At 46.2% G+C, this 22046-nt stretch overlaps 1 protein-coding gene across 5 annotated transcripts in view; it reads right to left on the reverse strand.

Annotated features, from left to right (window-relative positions):
* The window catches only part of CLCN4 (chloride voltage-gated channel 4), a 66126-nt gene that overhangs the window by 20139 nt on the left and 23941 nt on the right, over positions 1-22046 (reverse strand). For all 5 annotated transcript variants that reach the window (XM_006050690.4, XM_025276630.3, XM_044937202.2 and 2 more), the window contains 8 exons: positions 20988-21142; positions 17647-17746; positions 13049-13236; positions 9788-9910; positions 4064-4270; positions 3883-3963; positions 2264-2809; positions 648-834 (listed from right to left, as the gene is read on the reverse strand). In XM_006050690.4, coding sequence (XP_006050752.1) covers positions 648-834; positions 2264-2809; positions 3883-3963; positions 4064-4270; positions 9788-9910; positions 13049-13236; positions 17647-17746; positions 20988-21131 — 1576 coding nt within the window. In that variant the 5' untranslated portion in view covers positions 21132-21142. The remainder of the gene's footprint in view (positions 1-647; positions 835-2263; positions 2810-3882; positions 3964-4063; positions 4271-9787; positions 9911-13048; positions 13237-17646; positions 17747-20987; positions 21143-22046) is intronic.

The following is a 22046-nucleotide window of genomic DNA, read 5'->3' on the forward strand; positions in this document are numbered from 1 at the left end:
GTGGATCCTATATGGGCTCTGCAGGTTTCTGTCTCAGTACATGTGGCTCTTTTCCCGAACCCCTCAAGCTGGAAATGGTAGACATTTCTAAAGGCTATAGGCAGCCATGTTCCAAGTGGCTCAGTAGTAGAGAAGCCACCTGCCAATGCAGGGGACGTGGGTTCAATCCCTTGGTCAGGAAGATGGCCTGGAGTAGGAAAGGACACCCCACTCCAGTCCTCCTGCCTGGAAAATCCCATGGACGGAGGAGTCTGGTGGGCTACAGTCCACGGGGTCCCAAGAGTCAAGCACAACTGAGCGGTTAAATGATGACAAACAACAGACAGGAGATGCACCCACCCTTGTGTCCCTTGGTATTCAAAGGAAGAATCCACATTAACTCCTGATCTTGCAATGAGGAACAGCTGGAACCGGGTCATTCTTCCTTCACTGGGGTGGGGCTGGGGGAGGGTTTGTCCCACAGATTCTAGGATATTGAGCAGCCCCCTGCTGCCTACACACTATTTTAGATGGTACAGTGGCAAGATGGCAGAGATCCCATCAGCCTGGGTCCCTGGATAACTGAGCAAAGAAAAGCCCCGGGCTACTCACATCTCTCTCACACACACACACCCACGCCCACACACACACCCACGCCCACACAGTACCTAGGCAAGCTGCAGCCCCCACCATGGCATAGAGCCCTGGGGTGACACAGTCTGCACCGGGCCTGCACCAGTTCCTGAAGATGATCCAGTCATGGTGATGGTAAGCCAGCTGCTCCACACCGATTCCCACCATCCTGCCCGCCATGGCCCCCACAGCCATGCTGGGGATGAAGAGGCCGGACGGGATCTGCAGGGAGCACAGGAGAAAGATGCATGAGGGAAGGGGTCCCCATTCCCGCCGCCACACACCCCCAGGAAACTTGGCCTCCCTCAACAAGCTGGTGTCTTCCTTCAGTCTTCAAAGGCAAGGCAACGCTTCAAAATATGGGTCAACTGGGAAACCGTGGACCAGTGATCTACTGTGACTTGGGAGAGAATGCAATTTTACACTTTCATTTCCTTGCCTTCAAAAGCTGGCCTGGTTTCCCTGCTGTGGATTAAAAGATGATAAGCCCCACTGCAAATAACATTCAAAGTGCGCATCTGTCACTTCAGATACTCACCACTCTCTCTCCCCTCACCCATCATTCAGATCAGCTTTTAAAATTAAATGTCACACCACAGCATGACAATGGAAAAGCAAGGCCTTCAACTGTTCACAGGTCAAATAAAGAAGCTAAAAACATCAGTGGACCTGCCTTGCATCTTCCAAAAACCTTGTCATGGACTTACTGCCCTCTTGAAAATACAGCAGCCAAACACCTGTCAGAGAAACTATATAAACCGAAAGGCCTCAGTAATAGCGCGTTTTGTATTTTGCTGAGAGAATACATGTTCATCTCTCTAGTCATCGGACATGTAGTACAGAACAGACTTGACTCTGTTCACAGAAACTGCACATGGCTGCCAATTGTGACTGGCAGCTGCATGTATGAACTGCAACCCCTTCCTGGCCGATTGTCATGAATCTGAGGATGGAAGTGGGTCTTTAACCAAATTCAAGTTAAGTTTGGATCCTCCGGTGTAGTTTCAAGAGTGTGTGACATTCCTGAGGAAATTATTCCTTGAACATCTCTTATCCCCACCCCCCTTCATCTAATCCCCTGTGACTTCAAAGCAGACTTCTCCCAGCAGGCGCCAGAATGAAAATAAATCCCTCTGCATCACAGACAGTCACCTGTTTAATAATGTCTATCCTTCCTTGTTCTCAAGGCAAAAATTCAGGTTTGTGTTTGACCACTGCACCCAAGTACACAGCTTCTCAAGACTTTCTTAAAAAGAAACAATTCATAGAAATACCACAAAAACAACTGCCGTGGAACAGAATTGAATTCTGGAAGGTTCCCAGTGTTCTGCTCCTGGTCTGAGGTGCTGGTCACACAAGTGTATTTTGTGAATATTCACCAAGCTGTACACATCTCCGTATGACTGATACACTATGAGCCTTAGCTTCTTCACTTATAAAATGGGGTTAAAAAATCTCTACTCCATAGGCTTACTGTTTATCAAAAGCGTTGTTTTTTTGTTTGTTGAAAGAATGTCAAGTGGCCGGCACCTGAGACCATTCAGCAAAGCTCAGCTCCCCCTTTCTCCTGGCATGATTGGATTCTGGGGTCCCATCTTCAGAAGGACAGGGTTGCCCCCCACCACTGGTACCTTCCCTCCCCTTCACTGACCTTCATGCCAAAGGTGAATATGGTAATGATGATCTTGAAGATCAACGCCAGGGCCAGCTGCCAGATGGCCGTGTAAACCCCAACCCCGGCTGGCCGGTCGGGGATGTCATCCACGGGCCGCGTCATGTTGGGGTCGTTGATGTAGTCACACAGCTGGGAGGACTCAAGGGCCCCGCAATCATTGAAGAGCTCGGAAATGAGCTCGCTTGTGCTGCGGCGTGTGTAGGGGTTGGGGTAGGCAACAATGGCGGTGATGGCAGTCACCGCGATGACCTCCAACACTGGGTACTTCCCCAGCTTGGTGGTCTTGCGCCTCCGGCACCAGGCGATGTTGCAGCGGATGAAGAGGGTCCCCCACAAGCCCCCGAAGACCCCAAGTAGGATGAAGGGGAAGAGCTCAGCCATGTACCAGGGCGTGTGATACTCCACGTAGAAGAGGACGAGGCGGCTGTTCCCGAATGGATTGATGGATCGCAGTGTGAAGGCTGCCACCAGGGCCGCAAAAAAGGACCGCCACAGGGTCTTTAAGGGAAAGTAGTAGCTGACCTGCGACCAACGAGTGAAAAATAAGAGACTGGTAGACAAAAGAGCTGCCCCAGGGCCCCAGACCCACTGATCAGCAGCCCCCTGCTGGCATTTGCCATGAAAGTCACGCTCAAATCAAAAATGGGAGGAACTTACTTCCTCAATCAGTGGTGTAAATAAGGCCCAAACACATGAACAAAGATATTTTAAAGGACTCTGTCTAAAATTGGAACAGATACCATTTAAGGTGCATTTGAGCTATTTTATAAGAGAAATGAGAACACTGTATCATAATTCTGTTTATGACAGAGAGAGCCTCCTAAAAGAAAATCAACCTCTGATTTGATTCTTCAGACAACAGAGGCTGGGTTGAAACTCCTGGCTCAGCAGATGTATCTGGAGGGCACACGAGTTAAGAATGGTTTTTACACTTTTAAATGGTTCAGGGAGAAAAAGAATCTATATATATGTAACTGAATCATGGTGCTATACAGCAGACATTTATACATCATTGTAAATCAACTATACTTTTTGGGGAGAAAAGAATATTTTGAGACGTGAAATATTCAAAACGAGGACAATATCTGGTGACAATGATAGAAAATTCAAACTTCAACATTCATAAGGAAGGTCTTTTTGGAAGACAGCCAGGCGGCGCACGTGCATGTGGTCTGCTGCACCCCCCAAGCTACAAGGGCCAAGATCAATGGCTGGGACCAGGCGCCGAGACATGCAAAGCCTTAAGTATTTACTATCTGGCTCTTGACACACAACATGGGCCGAGCACTGGACTAGATCCATTCTGGTGGCAAAAAAATAAAAATTGTTTATTCACTACATTGTTTATGGAAGAGACAGGAGACCAAATCTCCACCCCGCCCCCTCAAAATCACACTGGCAATTTTTAAAACAAGACTTAAAAAAAAGGTATTTCACAGAGAATACTGTGGCTCCTTCATGAGTTGTAGGAATCTCTCAACCCTCCTGTGGATCCAGTCCTCAAGAGAGTTGAAGAAGAACGCCTCCTGCCTTGCTGACCCCCCATGTGTTTCTCAGTGCTCAGAACCACGGGGCCCCCCACTGCCCATGCTCACCTCTTCCAGACTGAAAAGCACACCCCCAATTGGAGCACCAAAGGCCACGGAGACCCCGGCAGCGGCCGCGGCTGACAACACCTGTGAGGCAAAGAGGTCCTGTCAGTTCCAGGTCTTTCGGGAAAGTCAGCAGGTGCAGGTAAGCCCGGAGAGGGCGGGGCTTCACTCTGCGCATGCTCACCTCACGCCTTTTGCCCTCGTTCTTGCTGTACTTGGAGAAAAGGCTGCTGAAGAAGTTGCCGCAGCAACAGGCCACGTGCACTAGAGGCCCTTCCTTGCCCAGGCTCAGGCCTGAGGACACCACCAGCACCAGTGTGACAGTCTTGATCAGCAGGGTCCACTTGCCCAAGTAGCCCCTGATGATGAAGCCACTCAAGATGGTCTTTATCTGAAACATAGGATGGAGAAGGTGGGGGAGTGAGCCGCCTGAGTGCCTCTGCCAGGAAAATAACACCTGCCTCTTCCCAGAAGCATCTTTCAAGCTGAGATTCACTAAATTGTATGGAACAGAGGCTGCTTTTCTTGGTAATTTAGCTATAATTTGATATTATAATTTATATTAATGCCTACTTTTATACATTAATGGAACCCCCGAGACAATTCACTGCATAGTAAATCTTAATAATTCCGGAGTAATGAGATCATTCAAGGAATGAATAAGTAATTATCAGCCTAATTTTACGTATGGCATTTTATCCTATGCAGGTTACCCTCTGCTGTGTTGAAAAGATACCTGTATCTATTGATTTTAACTGTTTATTTTTGACTATTGAAAAATGGCCAAGATAAAGAGACATCTGGCTAGCTTTGTTGCAAAGCAAATACAATAAAATATCAATGGAACTTTAGATAGCGGTTGGCTAACTATGGCCGGTGGGCCAAATCCAGACCACAGCCTATTTCTGTATGACCCACAAGCTAAGATCTTTAAAACCTAAGCTTTTAATCTTTTTAAATGTAATATGTAAACAAGGTAAAAGAAGAGGGCAGCGATGGTTAGATGACATCACTGAATCAATGGACATGAATTTGAGTAAACTCTGGGAGACAATGAAGAACAGGGAAGACTGGTGTGCTGCAGTCCATGGGATCGCAGAGTCGAACATGACTTAGCTGTGAGTGAGGATAGTTCCTCAATTTTGTCTCTTGACTCACAAAGCCTGGACTTCCCAGGTGGCGCTAGTGGTAAAGAATCTGCCTGCAACTTAGGAGATGTGCGTTCGATCCCTGGGTGGAGAAGATCCCCTAGAGAAGGAAATGGCACCCCACTCCAGTACTCTTGCCTGAAAAATCCCATGGACAGAGGAGCCTGCTGGGCTACAGTCCATGGAGTCACAAAGAGTCGGATATGACAGAACATACACGCATGCACTGGATATAGAAGCATCACCAATGGATAAATAACATTTTATCTTCAACCTCTCCCACAATTGGCTGAAATGAAGTGAATGTTTACTGCCTAGCTAGCAATTTACAAGCCTGTAATCAGAGATTCATTAGACACAGAGTGAGCCAGCCAGTGAAATTTGTGGTCAGTATCCATTTTCCCATTGTATAATGCATAATGGGACAATCTCAGCTCTTGTCAATGTCAGGATGTTTATACAACATCAAAGTGCCTCCTAGTGGGCATTGCTCTGCCAAGCAATCAGTTTCTTGAATAGCTAGCTATCCCAGTCCTTCTTGAGCTTGGTGCTCAACAGCATCCTCTGGGGAATTAGAAACCAAGGAGGACTAGTTAATCCCCTCCCCCGGAAATCTGATGTAATTGATCTGAGGTGTATCATGGGCACAGGGGGTTTACAGACTCCACAGTTCAGTTCAGTTCAGTCGCTCAATCATGTCCGATTCTTTACAACCCCATGAATTGCAGCACGCCAGGCCTCCCTGTCCATCACCAACTCCCAGAGTCCACCCAAACCCATTCTAAAAGGCAGTCCAGGTAGAGAAGCACTGTTCCCATCCTAAGAAGAGCAATACAAGTCTTCCTAATTTCTCACTATTTAATGGCAGTCCTGAAATACTCTTTGGCTTTTCATCACCTGTAATGCTAATATAGGAAATTTTACAATGGGTTTGAACGGACCATTTTCATCTCAGGAATTACTGACAGATATCTGTTTTTCTTAATTCAAAGAGAAAGACCAACAGTGAGCAAGCATGTGGGCATCTATTTGAAAGAACTCACCAAGCTCCTTCCTAGAAAACACAAGGGAAGTCTTCCAGCTCTCTAATCAGATGAACTAGACTTGAACTAAAGGCACACAAACTAGCAGTGGTTAAACTGGTATTTAACTAGTGGTAGTGGGCTTATTTGAGCCTGTGCTCTGGGGAGCCCATATTCCTTTATTTAAGGGATGTTTTATTATGCCTGCCACAATCCTGCCCTTTTGTATTTCCTAGAATAAAATTATCTATAATTTTTTGTCAGTTAATGTGGATTTGGGCCCAAGGGTACACTTGAAGAGCATGATACCATTTAGAAAATTACAAGCATCTAAATTACCTGAGCCATTGCCAGCCATGACATGTGGTGAACTGAACAATGTGAGAGGTATTTCATAATTCTCGAAAACGACTGAATAAAATTGTCACGATCAAATTAGGGATTAAAGAAGGCAAATTTGTTCCCAGCAGATGCCAAAATCTAATCACTTGCTTTAATTTGAATTAATAGAGACTGAATCAAGCAGGGCTCTAAGGCAATGCACTGCAGCACATTTGTGACTTGACGATGGCAACTTTAAAACCTGTGTGCTGTGTGCTGTGCTTCGTCGCTCAGTCGTGTCTGACTCTGGGACTCCACAGACTGTGGCCCGCCAGGCTCCTCTGTCCATGGGATTCTCCAGGCAAGAATACTGGAGTGGGTTACCATTTCCTCCTCCAGGAGATCTTCCCGACCCAAGGGTCGGGACCTGCATCTCCTGCACTGCAAGGTGGATTCTTAACCACTGACCACTGCACCCCAGATCACCTCCTATGATGGGAAGTATATTTTCTAAAAAGCTCATTTAGTGTCTTTGCCGAAATGAAGATCAGCTCGGTATCTCAAACTGAGTGGAGTTGGTTGCATAGTTAGTTGGGTTTTGACTGGAAGGATTTTATTCGTACCCATGAATGATTTCTTTGCATTTACTTTTTACTCTGCTCCTTTCCTCCAAGAACTGAGGTAAGTGTTAGGAATTTCTAGCTCTACTATAATAACAATAAAAATCTGCTACTACTGAGTCATAATAACTAAACTTCAATTATAAAATCTCCATTGGGTTCCTGACACTTGAAAAGATTATTGTGAACTCTTTTATAAATAGAGACATGAATCTGTTACATATTATATACAGCTGAAAAAATATTCATGTACCTACTATCATGTACCCACTTCCAAGTTTAGGACAGAAGAGCAGGAACCTGTGAACACCTTGTCTTTGCTTTCTCAGTGGACTCTTCCAATCATTTCCTTGCCTTTCTTGCGAGCTTTAGCACATCTGGGTATGACTAAACAGTATGCTTGTTTCATATAGGCTGTTTTAGAGACTCTACAGAAATGGAACCATACTTCATATATTCTTCTCTAACTTACTTTTTCCACTTGATATCACTTTTTTGAACTTTATTCACATCAATGTGTTCCTTGCACTTTGTCACACAGGAAACAATGCTGAACTTGGTATTTGACTCATTTTGGGTTCAGCTGTCATAAATGAAGACGCCATCTGTGGATGAGCACCAGGTCCACCAGACGCCCTCCCACACAGAGTTCCGTGTCTATGAGCTGGGCCATGCATCTCTGGTTCTTGGAAGAGGAAGATGGTATCCCCACTCGCAACACCTTTTATTGCTGCCTTCAATTTCCCACCAACTCCCCACTACCCACCTCCTTATTTTTACAGGCGGCTTGAGTCCAAAAGCACCTGTTGCTGGGCACTGGGATCAGAAACTAAGATGCCAACAATAATCTGTTCTCTTTGTCTCAATATCCAATAAAATGCAGTCAGTTCTGCCCAGACACTTGTTTGGAAAACACAAATTTGTTCCAATGTGATTCATGCGTCGGGGCAGAACTTGAGCATGATGCCAATTTCGCGTCTGTTTCTGCACGATTTCCTCTGAGAGAAACACAAGACGGAAAACTGCAGCCGCCAAACTGAGCCAACACACAAGCACACGTCTCAGACAACTCCCAGTTTGCACGCGCACTAGGGTGGTATTCATACATTCCTTAACCATTTAACATGTGTCAAACTGTGCTACTGGTTCTATGTGGTTCCCATCTTTTTTATGTGCCACCAATGAGGTTTCTGGGCACTGTGCCCCTAACTCCATCTTCCCAACAAGCTCTGTGGTTTTGGTGATGCAGTTTCACATCACCCTTGACTTGGCATGCATATGGTACATTAGGAATTTCCCAGGTGGCTCAGTGGAGACATGAGTTCAATCCCTGGGTGGGGAAGATCCCCTGGAGAAGGAAAAGGCAAACCCACTCCGGTATTCTTGCCTGGAGAATCCCAAGGTCAGAGGAACCTGGCGGGCTACAGTTCACGGGGCCACAAAGAGTCAGCCACAACTGAGTGCACACACAGCGCATTACAGCAGCACTGGCTGTACGGAGCAAGTATGGTGCAAACCCAGCTTATTGTTTAGGTTCCTCCAGCAACGTGTTAATATAAACTATCCACAATTCAGCATGAAATCGCCTTCTTAAAACATCTTTTCCTGGAACAAGATAACGCTGAGCTTTCCTTTCAGCGATCCTTGAATTACCCCAGCCCTTCCCATGAACCGCCCGGGCCAGCAGTGCTGTTGGCGGTGCTGCCCCAGAGCGTGGGCTCGCTGCCATGACCGCTCACATCTTTAGAAACTCAGCATCTCCACTGTCTATGGGAGCTGCTGAAGCACCAACTTGAAGGAGAATGCAACAGCAGTGATTAGAGTGATCGTCTAAGAACTTTAAAAATGATTTCTGGCTCAAAGCTGCACTGTCTGGGTTTTTCGGGAATTCGCTCAATTATGGTTTTTTGAACCCAGCAGATCCTCAGTGGTTTGAAGTTTAGTCCCGGGCATTCTTCCTGATCGATGAAGTCACTTCCCTCATGCTCTGGTTACCAGAAAGAGCTGAAAATATTTATAAGAACTCTAAACTCACACGGGTGCATTCACAGCACATGTAGTGAACATGGAATTTAGTTTTTAAAGATTGCTATTATCCTCTCACAAGCAGAGCAAAAATGTGGCAAGGGAGTTTAATAAATAAACTTTCTGAACACCAAACTTCCACTGTTCCCCTTTCACATCTTATCATTGATGTACTTGCATACGTGCATGCTCAGTTGCTCAGTCATGTCCAACTCTGTGTGACCCCATGGACTATAGCCTTCCAGGTTCCTCTGCCCTTGGGATTCTCCAGGCAAGAATACTGGAGTGGGTTGCCATGCCCTCCTCCAGGGGATCTTCCAGACCCAGGGATCGAACCTGAGTCTCCTGCATTGGCAGGCAGATCGTTCACCACTGCACCACCTAGGAAGCCCTAAATGCACTTAAGGGTTACTATAGGACCGTGTCTGTGTGTGTGGTTAATCTCCGGTTCCACCGGCTTTAAGACTTCTGCCTGGTATGCAAAGACAAGAATTGAAGCATCTGAGAATAAACAGAGCATAAATCCTGAAGCCAGACAGCTGGGTTCGACTCCCAGCTGACCAGCTTAGTGACCTTGGACAAGTTACTTAACCTCTCTGTACTTCACTTTCCCCAACCATCAAATGAAGAATAAGAGTACCGACCTCATAGGCTCTCTGCGAGAATGAATGAGTAAACAGATGTCCAATGCCGGGAACCATGCTTAGCGCGTAAGTGCCACGTAAGTGCTTGCTCTTCTAATAATTGGCACAAAAAGCCAGCCCCCACTCACCTCGGGTATACCAGAGCCACAGGCATATGGTGCAAATACTCGTACCAGGGAGACAGCCAGAAATGCAAACAGCAATGCCCACAGGATGTACATTAGGTAATTCAGAATGTAAGCACTGGCACCCTAGACAAGACACAGAACAAGAAAAGACACGTGAGCCATTGCAGACCCAAGCAACATGCCTACCCCTCTAGAATGAGAGAAGACCCTCTGACCTGACTGGGCAGCTTCTCGCCTGGTCCTGTGTCAACAAAGAGGCAGGTTAGTTTTATCAGCTGTTGCTATTGCTACAGCGGTTCACACAGACACAGCACCAGCTGCTTTTCCGGGAGCTGTGTACACACATCTTCCACCAGGTGACACCTCAGCAGTCCTGGAAACTGTGAATGAGGCTTGGTTTGAATCGCCCTGTGCGCTTGAGTTAATAAAAGGCATGTAACAGAAAATTCTGCCTTCGAGCCCCCAGAAAGTTTGTTTGGTCTCGTCTGCGGTGGATCAGCCTCTTTGCTTTGGTGAAGGCCAAACCCACGCTGCAATTAAAACCAAAGAGGAAGTGTGTGAATTGCCTTTTTAAAACTTTTTATTTTGTATTGAGGTATAGCCTATTAACAATGTTGTGACAGTTTCAGGTGGGCAGAGAAGGGATTCAGCCATACATATACATGTATCCATTCTCCCCTAAACTCTTGTCCTGTCTGGGGGAACTGCATTTTAGAATACTGCTACTCAGATGTGGCCCCTGGACCGGCAGTATCACCTGGCGTGGAATGGAAATGCAGTCTCAGGCGCTGCTCCAATATTCCAAATAATCTTATGTGTGGGGAACACCTTCTGAACCAATAACACAGTCTGGGGTCTTTGAGGCTGAGGACCTGGTGTGCTGGGCAGAGACTACAATTCTCAAGGCCTCAGCTTCTTGCCACCATCTGGATCTGTCACATGATGAGCAGGAAAAGCCAGGGTGCCTCTAAGCCAGGCCACTGAAACAGCCACACGTGCGCCTGTAAAACACAAAAACACGCTCCAGGAGATAGCTCTAGCCTTAACAACCAGAGATATTCACACCTGCTGTGGTGAGAAATCAGGAATACATTTCACCCGGAGAAAAATGGACTTTTCTGTGACTAAAAATAACATCTCACCCTGGCTAACAGTAATTCTTTGAATCCAAGTATAAATCTTGGAGATGGTCGAGAAGCTGGATGGCCATAGTTCCCCCCAAAGTAGGAGCGAAGAAACCAAACATGGCGGCCAGCCAATTCAGCCTGCCCACCTCCATCCATCCGAGTGAGAATCTATTTTTGCAAGTGATGGAGAGCACTGAGGATGTGTGAAATTTCAAGAGCCCGTCAATTTCTGAGATTTGACAGAATTCATTTTCAACTCCACTGAGAAAGATTGAGCAAAATGGCAAAGTGCATTCCAGAAGTCTTCAACAGAGGTAAATCAACCGGGCAAAGGAGAATGGGGGAGTGAGGAGGAGAATATGTATCTTCCAAGAACAGTTATATGGTGAACGGTCCTCACAGTACCCTAACGTGAATCCCGGCAACCTAGCTCCCTATCACCTGGGTTTCTGATCTGTCGATGACCCTTAGTCACTGTGGTAACCACTGAACTCAGTTAGAAATTAACCCTTTTCCTGGACAAAGATTTGTGCAGATCTGAAAGTCAGAAAGCCATGAAGGCAAGAGCCTGGTCTGTGCTTCACTGCTACAGCCCTAGGCTGGGATATTCCCAATGCAGAAGGCCCACAAACATCCTCTCTGATGTGTTCATTGGAAGATGATAACTGTCTCCACAGGGAGACGGCACTTCTCATCTGCTAGGAGGGCTACGATCCAAACCAGGTTAACAACTGGGGTCGGTGAGGACGTGGGAAAGCTGGAACCCACATACGCTGCTGCTGGAACGTAAAAAGGTGCAGCCACTTTGGAAGACTGGCAGCTCCTCAAAAGGTTAAATATAGGGTTGCCATGTGACCCAGGAATTCCCCTCTAGGTATGGACCCCAAAGCAATGAAAACATACGTCCACACAAAAACCTGTAGATAAGCTTTCAAAGCAAAGTCATTCATAAAAGCACAAAAGTGGAAGCATCACATGTTCCTCAGCTATTGAGTGGAGAAATGACACGTGCTGTATGCAGACAATGGCGTTATTTGGCCATGAAAAGGAATGAAGTCCCAATTTACGGTATGACACAAATGAACCTGGAAAACATTATGCTAAGTGAATGAAGCCAGACACAAATGTCCATGGATTGTATACTCCATTTATAAGAAAAGTCCAGAATAGGCAAATCTGCAGAGATAGAAAGCAGATTAGTGGTTGCCCAGAGCTGGCAGATTTGGGGGGAAATGGGGAGTGACTGCTGACAGGTACAAGGTTTCTTTGGGGGTGATAAAAATGTTCTAAAATTAGATCAGGGTGATGGTGGCACAAATGTGTGAATATTCTAAAAGAATATTAGCATATTTGTGTTAATGAATATTAATTCATTAATATTAATATTTATTACACAGATTAATATATGCACATAGAATATCCTCTGGAATATGAATTACATTCACTAAAGCCATTTTTCTAAAACAATATCTTTTCTCCTCAGTTAGAAGTAATAAAAATCAACTCTTATTTCTTTAGCATGATCAAAAGACCACTCTCGGTAAGAAAAATAAAACCAAATACCAGGTTTTAAAAACTACATACGTACCCTGTGTACGAGACAGCAAAAGAGACACTGATGTATAGAACAGTCTTATGGACTCTGTGGGAGAGGGAGAGGGTGGGAAGATTTGGGAGAATGGCATTGAAACATGTAAAATATCATGTATGAAACGAGTTGCCAGTCCAGGTTCGATGCACGATACTGGATGCTTGGGGCTGGTGCACTGGGACGACCCAGAGGGATGGTGTGGGGAGGGAGGAGGGAGGAGGGTTCAGGATGGGGAACACATGTATACCTGTGGCGGATTCATTTGATATTTGGCAAAACTAATACAATTATGTAAAGTTTAAAAATAAAATAAAATTAAAAACAAACAAACAAAACAAAACAAAAAAACTACATACGTTGTACACATGCAATAGTGGGGAAGGACTTTCCAATTGAAGTTTGAACCCTAGAACTAGAAAAAAAGCTGAGTGGGAAGTGGCACTCATATTAGCCACAGATGAAGGTCAGAGCAGAAGGTGAGTGTATAGACATTCCCCAACACCAGCCAGGGGACTCCCAGCCAGGACACACCCACGCACTCACCTCCGACTGATTCACCAGCAGCTCTGACCACTTCTGCCACAGGGGACACTTGTCCCTGTCCTCAAAAGTGGTCTCATTGGAAGTCCAGCAGCACTGCTCATGGCTATACCAGAAGGCGGACAGGCAGATGCCCTCTTTCAGGTCGGTCATCCAGTCGACAGCGAGATCGATGACCCCGGCCAGAGTGCCTGGAAGAAGCAGCAAGAGCCACTGAGACAGAAGCTGGCGGGACCCAGGCAGCATGGAGGGCAGGCAGAGATGCCCACGCCCTGGGTTGCCACATGCCCCAGCAGCCTCTTTCAGCAGCCTTGAGGTCACCTGAGCATATGGCAGGGCCCATGGTGTGGCAAAGGTGGCACCCAGCCCACTGAGACACAAAGGCCAATGATATACAGTCCTTGGGGGGCTTCGATCACACAGGAGGGAGAGACCTGCAGGGCAGAGTTCACTGCAACCCCCTGGGGCTTTCAGAACCCAGCCCTTCTAAGTTTTGGAACTAGGGTACCAACACCCAATAAAAGATGGAACCCCCTCAGCAACTTCCAGGGCAGGATGCTGGAATCACAAACCTATCTCTCCAGAAAAGACAATTCAGACAAAATGGAGAGAAATCAACTATGACAGCCTCATCATTTCAATCAAGTTTTATATCCAAATGGAACCCAACTTGAAAAATGTCACTTATTAGAATCTTCTGAATTTTTACATTTTGGTTGAAGGACTGAGGAGTGATTTAAGTAAACAACTACTCTAAAGGCCAATAGAAGTGGGATAAAATAGAGTGTGCAGTGGGTCACAGAAGGCCATCTTACTAGAGTAATCCATTCCAGTCCTTTGCGAAGGCAGAGAATACTCTCAAGCTACCGAAGTTTTCAAACTTTTACTAGCCTTTACTACAATATTATTTCCCTGCCAGCATCAACACCAAAGGCAACCACACACCAACAAAAGGCCCCCTGGCCCTGCCACTCTCCTGTTGCATCAGCAGTCACCCACTGTTCTTTCCAGTACTGCCCAAATCCTCAGCAGCACACAGGCTCTTTCCTCAGTCTCCGAGCTTCTCTCCAGGCTCCTCTCTCTCTACCACTAACCCCACACGCTGCCCACGCCATGCCCCTGAGCACACCAGGACCTCCTCTCTGCACTTCCTCAGACAGTGCTGCCCTCCCCCAACCGGACAAGCTCCTATTTATCTTCCAGATCCTGACATTTCTATCACCTCCTTCAGGAAGCCCTCCCTGATTTCCTAAGTCTGAGCTAAGTATATTTCCCAGACATCCTGCCATCCCCATACTTATCACATCCTGATATGACTATATTTATATGTGTGTGTGTATACATACATACACACACACACTCCAACTAGTCTATAAGTGGGGCAGGAAGACAGTCTCTTGTCTGGTTTGTGTGCCACCGTGGGAATCAGGCAAGGCATCCAGACCCTGTGTCCTCTTTAAGTGGGCAAGGGCACCCAGCCTTGTCCACTGTTGTATGCATGCCAGGTGTACAGCTGGAACTATATATCAGGTTGAATGAATGAGAGCAACAAATAAATGAAAATCAGAAAACTCAGGTCCATCCATTCACTCAAGGGCTACTTACTGAGCACCTTACTATGGAAGTAAGCTCTACACCCTGGGGCACAGCACTGAACAAAGCAAACTCAGGTCCCTGCCTTCACGGAATCATACCTCATGCAGGGAGAAAGACACTACACTAAATAAGTAAGTAAGGGGGCTTCCCTTGTAGCTCAGTTGGTAAAGAATCTGCCTGCAGTGCAGGAGACCCAGGTCCGATTCCTGGGTTGGGAAGATTCCCTGGAGAAGGAAATGACAATCCACTCCAGTATTCTTGCCTGGAAAATCCCATGGATAGAGAAGCGTGGAGGGCTACAGTCCATGGGGTCACAAGAGTTGGACATGACTTAGCGGCTAAACCACGAAGTGAGGGGCTCTGACAACAGGTGTAAGTGATGGAGAGAAGAATACAGTGTGCTCCAGGGGTGGCCATCCCCCACAATGGTGCCGGAGAACAGGTCCTCAAAAGGTAGACCAAGGGTCGCCATCTGACCAAGGAATTCTACTCCTCGGTGTCTGCCCACGAGAAATGAACACATATATCCTCACAAAGATATGCACACAGATGTTCACAGCAGCATATTCACAAAAGCCAGAAAGTGGAAACAACCCGTATGCCCGTCAACTGCTGAATGGAAGAACCAAATGTGGTCCACCTAGGATGGCAATAAAAAGGAATGAAGTACGGACACATGCGACAGTGTGGATGAGCCTTGGCAACATTATGCTTAAATGAAGTGAGTCACAAAGGATCACATAGTATATGATTCCATTTTGTGAAAGGTCCAGAATAGGCAAATCTACAGAGACAGAAAGTAGATCAGCGGCTGTCTAAGACTAAAAAGAGGCTGAGGGCACTGCGGCTGATAGCTAAAGGGTAGGGAGGTTCTTTGGGAGCTGGTGAAAATGTTCTAAAATCGATCTTGGTGTTGGCTGCAAAATTCTGTGAATACACTAAAAACCACTTTAACAAGGTGAATTGTATGGTATATGAGTTACAGCTCAATAAAACTGTTATATACATACATACATAATGGTGGGCGAGGGGGATGAAGCTCCGAGAGAGAGAGAGAGAGAGAGAGAGAAAGGTACTTTTAGAAAAGGTGGCAAGAAAGATGACCTTTGAACAAAAACGTTGTGTGGAACAACAGCGACCCCCAGCGGTGGCTCTGGGTTAACGCCCCTCATAGGAGCCGCAGGTTGGGCCACTCCATGTTTAGGAGTCAGAATACAATACCCAGGCTGCCACTAAGGAGGTGACAGGCCAGGCAGTGGGACTCCTGGGTCTCACCACCATTAGACAGCTGGGGAATGGGAAAGCGAATGGGGCAGAGTTTTCTGGATTTCCCTTCCCAGTACATCCAGATCAAAAGAACACTTTAGCCGCCTTCATCGTTAAGATCATCCATTTCTTGCCTCCCTTCTCTATTCATCTCCTGATGTGACCCTTTGCCAGTGGTCCTCACCACTGGCTGCACATCAGCATCACACGTAGAAGGGGCCTTACTCAATGCTAGGGCGTCATTTCTGGAGAACTATTTAATTGCAATTTGGGCAGCAGCAGTTTTAAATCCCCAGGTGATCCCACCTAAAAGAAGTGAGGGAAATTGGATTACCAGAGAAGCCAGGTTGTTGGTATCTGATATGTTAAAGACACCCCAACTGGGCTCTTGGATCAGTTGATAAATCTAGGCCAGAACATCTACTCGGATTCCTTCATTTCCAACGTCCATCTCTCCTTTCTGGGAGCCAAAAATAATCCTGGGTAGAGTTTTATACATCTATTCTAAACAAAGACATCAAAATTCACAGCAAACTACTTCGCCTTCCTTTAAAGGTCTTCACATTAGCAGTCAAACAAAGGGGTGGCAAAATGTCGTATATCTATGAACTGCTACCAATATCCACGGGGAGCGGAAGGGCAGGATGGGGCGAATGGGCAGCTGCTGTGACTGGAGCGAGAGGACTGCCACTTCAGCACTTTTCTGGGCCCTTTATGACCCACCAGGCACACAGAACCCTTCCCTGGCAACCGAGCCCCTCCCACCCATTGTAGATATAACAAATGAGAGGTGGCCAGAAATCAGAGTCCTCCAATCACAGAGTTTCACTCTGTGCCCCATGGGAGTGCTGTCAGACAGCATGTACTACACTGGACCCATATCACAGTCATTCTCTGATCAGTCCTATAACCATAACTCTGATGTTACTACAGGCAGGGGGTTTTCTTAGGGAAATCTCTAACTTGATCAGTTTTTTCCTCTTTGACATTAACTTTCACAGCCTCCTAAGAGTAAGGAAATTTCAGGAAACAATTTCCATGGAGGGCTGGAGTGTTTGCTATTAAAAGGGGAGGCATAACTTCCGGATACACATTCATTTGCTCTGAAAACACCAATGGGTCACAAACATGGTGTTGGGATTATAAAAATGAAGGACGCAGAGTCCCTGAGGGTCAGAACAACCCAAGGACTGGACGTACATCTCCCAGGCCTCTCTCAGACCCTGCAGTCTCGTGTTACTGGGAGTCTCTCGATGTTCATCCCAGGGCCTGCCAGTGTTAGTCAAGTTCATTCTCACAGGATGTTTTAGAGAGCAAAATGTTCCCATCCTTTCTAGCCTGCTCCATAGCCAAGCCCTACAGAATGTGAAGTGTGTGCTTTTGGTTGCTCAGTCATGTTTGACTTTCGTGACCCCACGGACTGTAGCCTGCCAGGCTCCTCTGTCCGTGGGATTCTCCAGGCGAGAATACTGGAGTAGGTTGCCATTCCCTTCTCCAGGGGATCTTCCCGATCCAGGGATCGAACCCATGTGTCTTGCACTGGCCAGTAGATTCTTTACCGCTGAGCTACCAGGGAAGCACAGCTCTCTTGGTACTGCTCTCCAGTGACTGTACCTGGTCCACCCATGCCTTGGGGTCTCCTTGCTTCACTGACGATAGATTGGTAGGTCATGTATTTTGCTCTTAGATATTTCAAGCCACAAACTCCTGGCATGAAGTACAAGAGAAACAGAACGTACCTGCCAGCAGGCCGATGAGCAGCATGACTGCCCATCCCGACCAGGCATCCAACAAACTCTTGATGAACTCCCATATGGACTCCTTGCTTTTGCTGGTTATCTAGAAATAAAAAGACATCAGAGCTGATGTGGATACACGTTCCAATTCAAACTTACTTTTCTGCAACTGTTTCCTCAGGAAACAGGGTGACTGAGAAAACAAATGTAATTAAGCAACTAGATGGCCACTTAGGTGATTCTTTCAGTTACTGAGCATGATGGTCAAATGGGCTTTCTTGTTCAAAGAGCTATGAAGATGACGATCTCCAAAGAATCAGAATCCCCAAAAAATCACTTAAAAAACCTTACTAAACATGACTGGATCCCTGATTATTCCAAAGTCATTCTGAAGGGAGACATCACTTCAGTGTCAGCATTTTCAATACGAATCACTATTTCAGCTTAGATTGTAAGGCCTGTTCACAAAAGACCCTCTTCAACAAAGATTTCATTTCCTTCTTTGGTTTTCCAGGCTACATGTTAACAGCAAGAACATCCTGGTCAAATACATTTTATTTAACTGGTACATTCCAAGCATAAGAACATGTGTGTGTGTGTGTGTTTACAGCTTTGGACTTTTGGACATCTTTTTTCTAAAGTGTTTAACTTTTTTATTGGAGTATAGTTGATTTACAACTGTAAATGTGTTCATTTCAGGTGTACCGCAAAATGAGTCAGTTTTTTATATATCTTCTTTTTCCGATTCTTTTCCACTATAGGTTATTACAAGATATTAAACGTAGTTCCCTGCACTATACAGTACGACCTTGTTGTTATCTATTTTATATGTAGTAGTGTGTATCTGTCAATCCCAAACTTCTAATTTATCTCCTCCCTACTTTCCCCTATGGTAACCGTAAATTTGTTTTCTATGTCTGGGAATGTTTTTGTTTTGTAAATAAGTTCATTTGTATTAAATAAATTCATTTGTATATTTTAGACTCCACATATAAGCAATATCATATTTGTCTTTCTCTGTCTGACTTACCTCACTTAGTATGATAATCTCTAGTTGAATCCATGTTGCTGCAAAAGGCATTATTTCATTCATTTTTTATGGCTGGATAGTACTCCACTGTATGTATATACCACATCTTCTTTATTCATTCCTCTTCTGATGGACACTTAGGTTGCTTCCATGTCTTACATGTCAACATTTAAGAGTTTTCTCTAATATGCTCAGGAGTGGGACTGTTGAATCACATGATAACTCTATTTTTAGTTTTTAAGGAACCTCCATACTGTTCTCCATAGTACTGTACCAACTGACCTTCCCACCAATGGTCTAGGAAGGTTCCTTTTTCTCCGCATTTATTATTTGTAGACTCTCTCTCTCCAGCATTTATTATTTGTGGACTTTTTGATGATGGCCATTCTGACCTGTATGAGGTGACAACTTGTGGTTTTAACCCAGCAAGAACGCTGAATGAGGCAGCATGGACCACGTTTCCCAGGCAGATGGTTATGTATACACACACTGTAGGAGCCCCCCTTTTCCTCCCTGTGTTAACAGAATCCTACATCCCTGAGATCATCATTCCCCTACACCCTTAAGAGCAAGGGCTGGCAAACATTTCCTATAAAGAGACAGAATGTCAATATTTTCAGCTTGGAAGGTCAGATGGTCTCCGTGCCAACTACTGGAGTCTGTGGTTGCCGCACAAAAAGAGCCATAAAGAGTGCACGCACCCGCAAGCGTGGCTGTGTGCCAAGGCAGTGGGACTTCTGGGAACAGGCGATGCGCCAGATTTGCCCAAGGGCCACAGTCCGCGACCCCTGTTCTGGACGGAAGGCCACCCCCTCGCCTCCGTTCCTCCAGGTCAGAGCCAATCACCTGCATCAGTGTCCACAGGACCTCACTCCCTACACATCTCTCAGCCTCCCTTCCCTGCCACTGTGTCACGTGATGTGACTCGGTCTCACTCTGGATGTGACAGCTCATTCAGACTCTCTGAAGCTGTTCTTGCCTTTGTAGCTGCTGCATCTCTGACCTGACCTCTCGGTGGAGGGCGCTCCATCCTCACCACTCTCTCCCCCTTTCACTTGCAGCCACTCTGCTGGTTGCCCTCCTTCACCTAAGCATCCATCCCTGGTCCCCAGTCCTTCCCACGGAACCCACTAAATCTTGGCAACACTCCTGATCTCTCCCTCTCCAGACCCAGGCCACCTGGACCACTTCTAAAGCTTCAGCACCCACTCACGCCAAGGACACCTCATTCTCCACCACAATCCTGACCATGCCCTTGAACGGCACAGGGCTGCAGGATGGACAAACAGCTCAAACTCACAGCAGCTGAAACACAACTCAGTGGCCTCCCCCTACAATCTGCTGCTCTGATTTTCTCCCATCTCATCATCCAAGGCCTCACCCGCTTCTGACCACAGCCAGGCCATCATCCTGACCCCAGTACTGCCCTCCATCCTGCCAATGGCTCCTGTGAAGGATCATGACCCCAAGCCTCTCTTCATTGGCACTCTTGTCAGATCTGCTTCCTCTTTCTCCTGAACTCATTTCCAAGCTTCCTGTTTACCCCCTGGTGGAACATCTCTCTTGTGGCCATCAAAAGGAAATGTCAACTCTTCTACTCAGTCATTCCCAATGTGGCCCCATTGCCCCTGCACCCAAACTCATCTCTGGTCCTCTCCTTCCTTGAATCTGCCACCAGACCTCAGAGCTCCTTAAACTGCCTAAACGCGCAGTCTTTCATGTTCCTGTGACCTAAAAAAGGGCAGCTCCTGATTAGGACCCTTTCCCCTTCCTCTGCCTAGCACACTCTTACTCATCCATCAACACTCCACTGAAATGCCACCCTCACTAAAAAGTCCCTCCTTCATGGGCCCTACTAAATGATCCCATAGCACTTGATACACAACTTTATTGGAGTCCATTAAAATGCATCTTGATGCCAGCGAGACACCAGGTGCTGTAATATGTGCTTTCATACACACATAGCCTCATTTATCTATAGGTATAATTAACTTCATCCTTGCAAATGAGAAGGTCCAGAAATAGCACCCCAAAAGTGACCCAGCCTGAAGGTGGCATGGTCAGGATGTACCTGATCTATCTGGTTCCAAAGCCCCCTCCTCACCCTCCACACCACACCTTGGTATGACACAGCCTCCCACCCAAAGCACCTGGTACTACAAGTATCTGTTCACATCACTTCCTTCTCTTCTCTAGAACCTGCCTTAAAACATGATGCATGAATCCAAGTACTAGCTCGGTAACCATCTGGTGAAAGCATGACTAAGTCCTCTGAAGGGACTCCCCTCAATGTAGCTTTATGAACAGCACAGACCTTCCTGTGTCTGTCGGTGTCCCGTGATTTTTCCCTCAGCCAGTCGATGGTGTGGAAGTCCTCATATGTCCCCACATCAGGGAATGGCTCGTCGAGGAAATCCATCAGGTTTCCAGAACCACTGATCACTCCTGTATTGACCATGCTACTTACATCTGGAAGAGAAAATCTGTGGTTAGAAATGAAAGCAGGGCATCTGCACAGTCCTGGAAGGACAGTCTATGTGCTCTATTTTCTGGTACCAGAAAGACTGATTTCAGCATAAGTGGTTCTGCTGTGATGAAAACAGTCTGTCTTAGTCAGCACTGACTGCTGTAACAAAAATACCACAGACTGGTTGGCTTATCAACAACATACATTATTTCTCACAGTTTCAGAGGCTGGAAAGTCCAAAATCAAAGCACTAACAGATTTAGTGCCTGCTGAGAGTCCACTTCCTAGTTCATGTGGCCGTCTCCTCACTGTGTCTTCATGTGATGCAGGTCTCTGGGTCTCTTTCATAAGGGCACTAATCCCATCCAGGAGGGCCCCATCTTCATGACCTCATCACCTTCCAAAGGTCCCTCCTCCTAATATTATCGTACTGGGGATTAGGTTTCAACATATCTTCCCTGGTGGCTCAGACGGTAAAGCGTCTGCCTACAATACAGGAGACCCGGGTTCAATCCCTGGGTCAGGAAGATCTCCTGGAGAAGGAAATGGTAACCCGCTCCAGTACTCTTGCCTGGAAAATCCCATGGACGGAGGATTTTGGTAGGCTACAGTACATGGGGTCACAAAGAGTCGGACATGACTGAGCGACTTCACTTTCACTTTCACTTTGGGAAACCCAAACATTAATTACTTATTATTTGAGGCAGTTATGTTCCATAAAGTCACCATGGCCACTGAATTAGTGAGTACTGAAGCACTGTCCCTAAGAGAATTATAAGGTTAGGTTACTTGAAGCCTTTAGTCACAACATCAATATATAACTTTATTTTGTGTCTCCTTTTAGAGACACCTTATCAGATACATATGGACTTCCAAGATGGCTCAGCAGTAAAGAATCCACCACCA

Source organism: Bubalus bubalis, chromosome X (genome assembly GCF_019923935.1).
Source record: "Bubalus bubalis isolate 160015118507 breed Murrah chromosome X, NDDB_SH_1, whole genome shotgun sequence".
Classification (NCBI taxonomy): domain Eukaryota; kingdom Metazoa; phylum Chordata; class Mammalia; order Artiodactyla; family Bovidae; genus Bubalus; species Bubalus bubalis.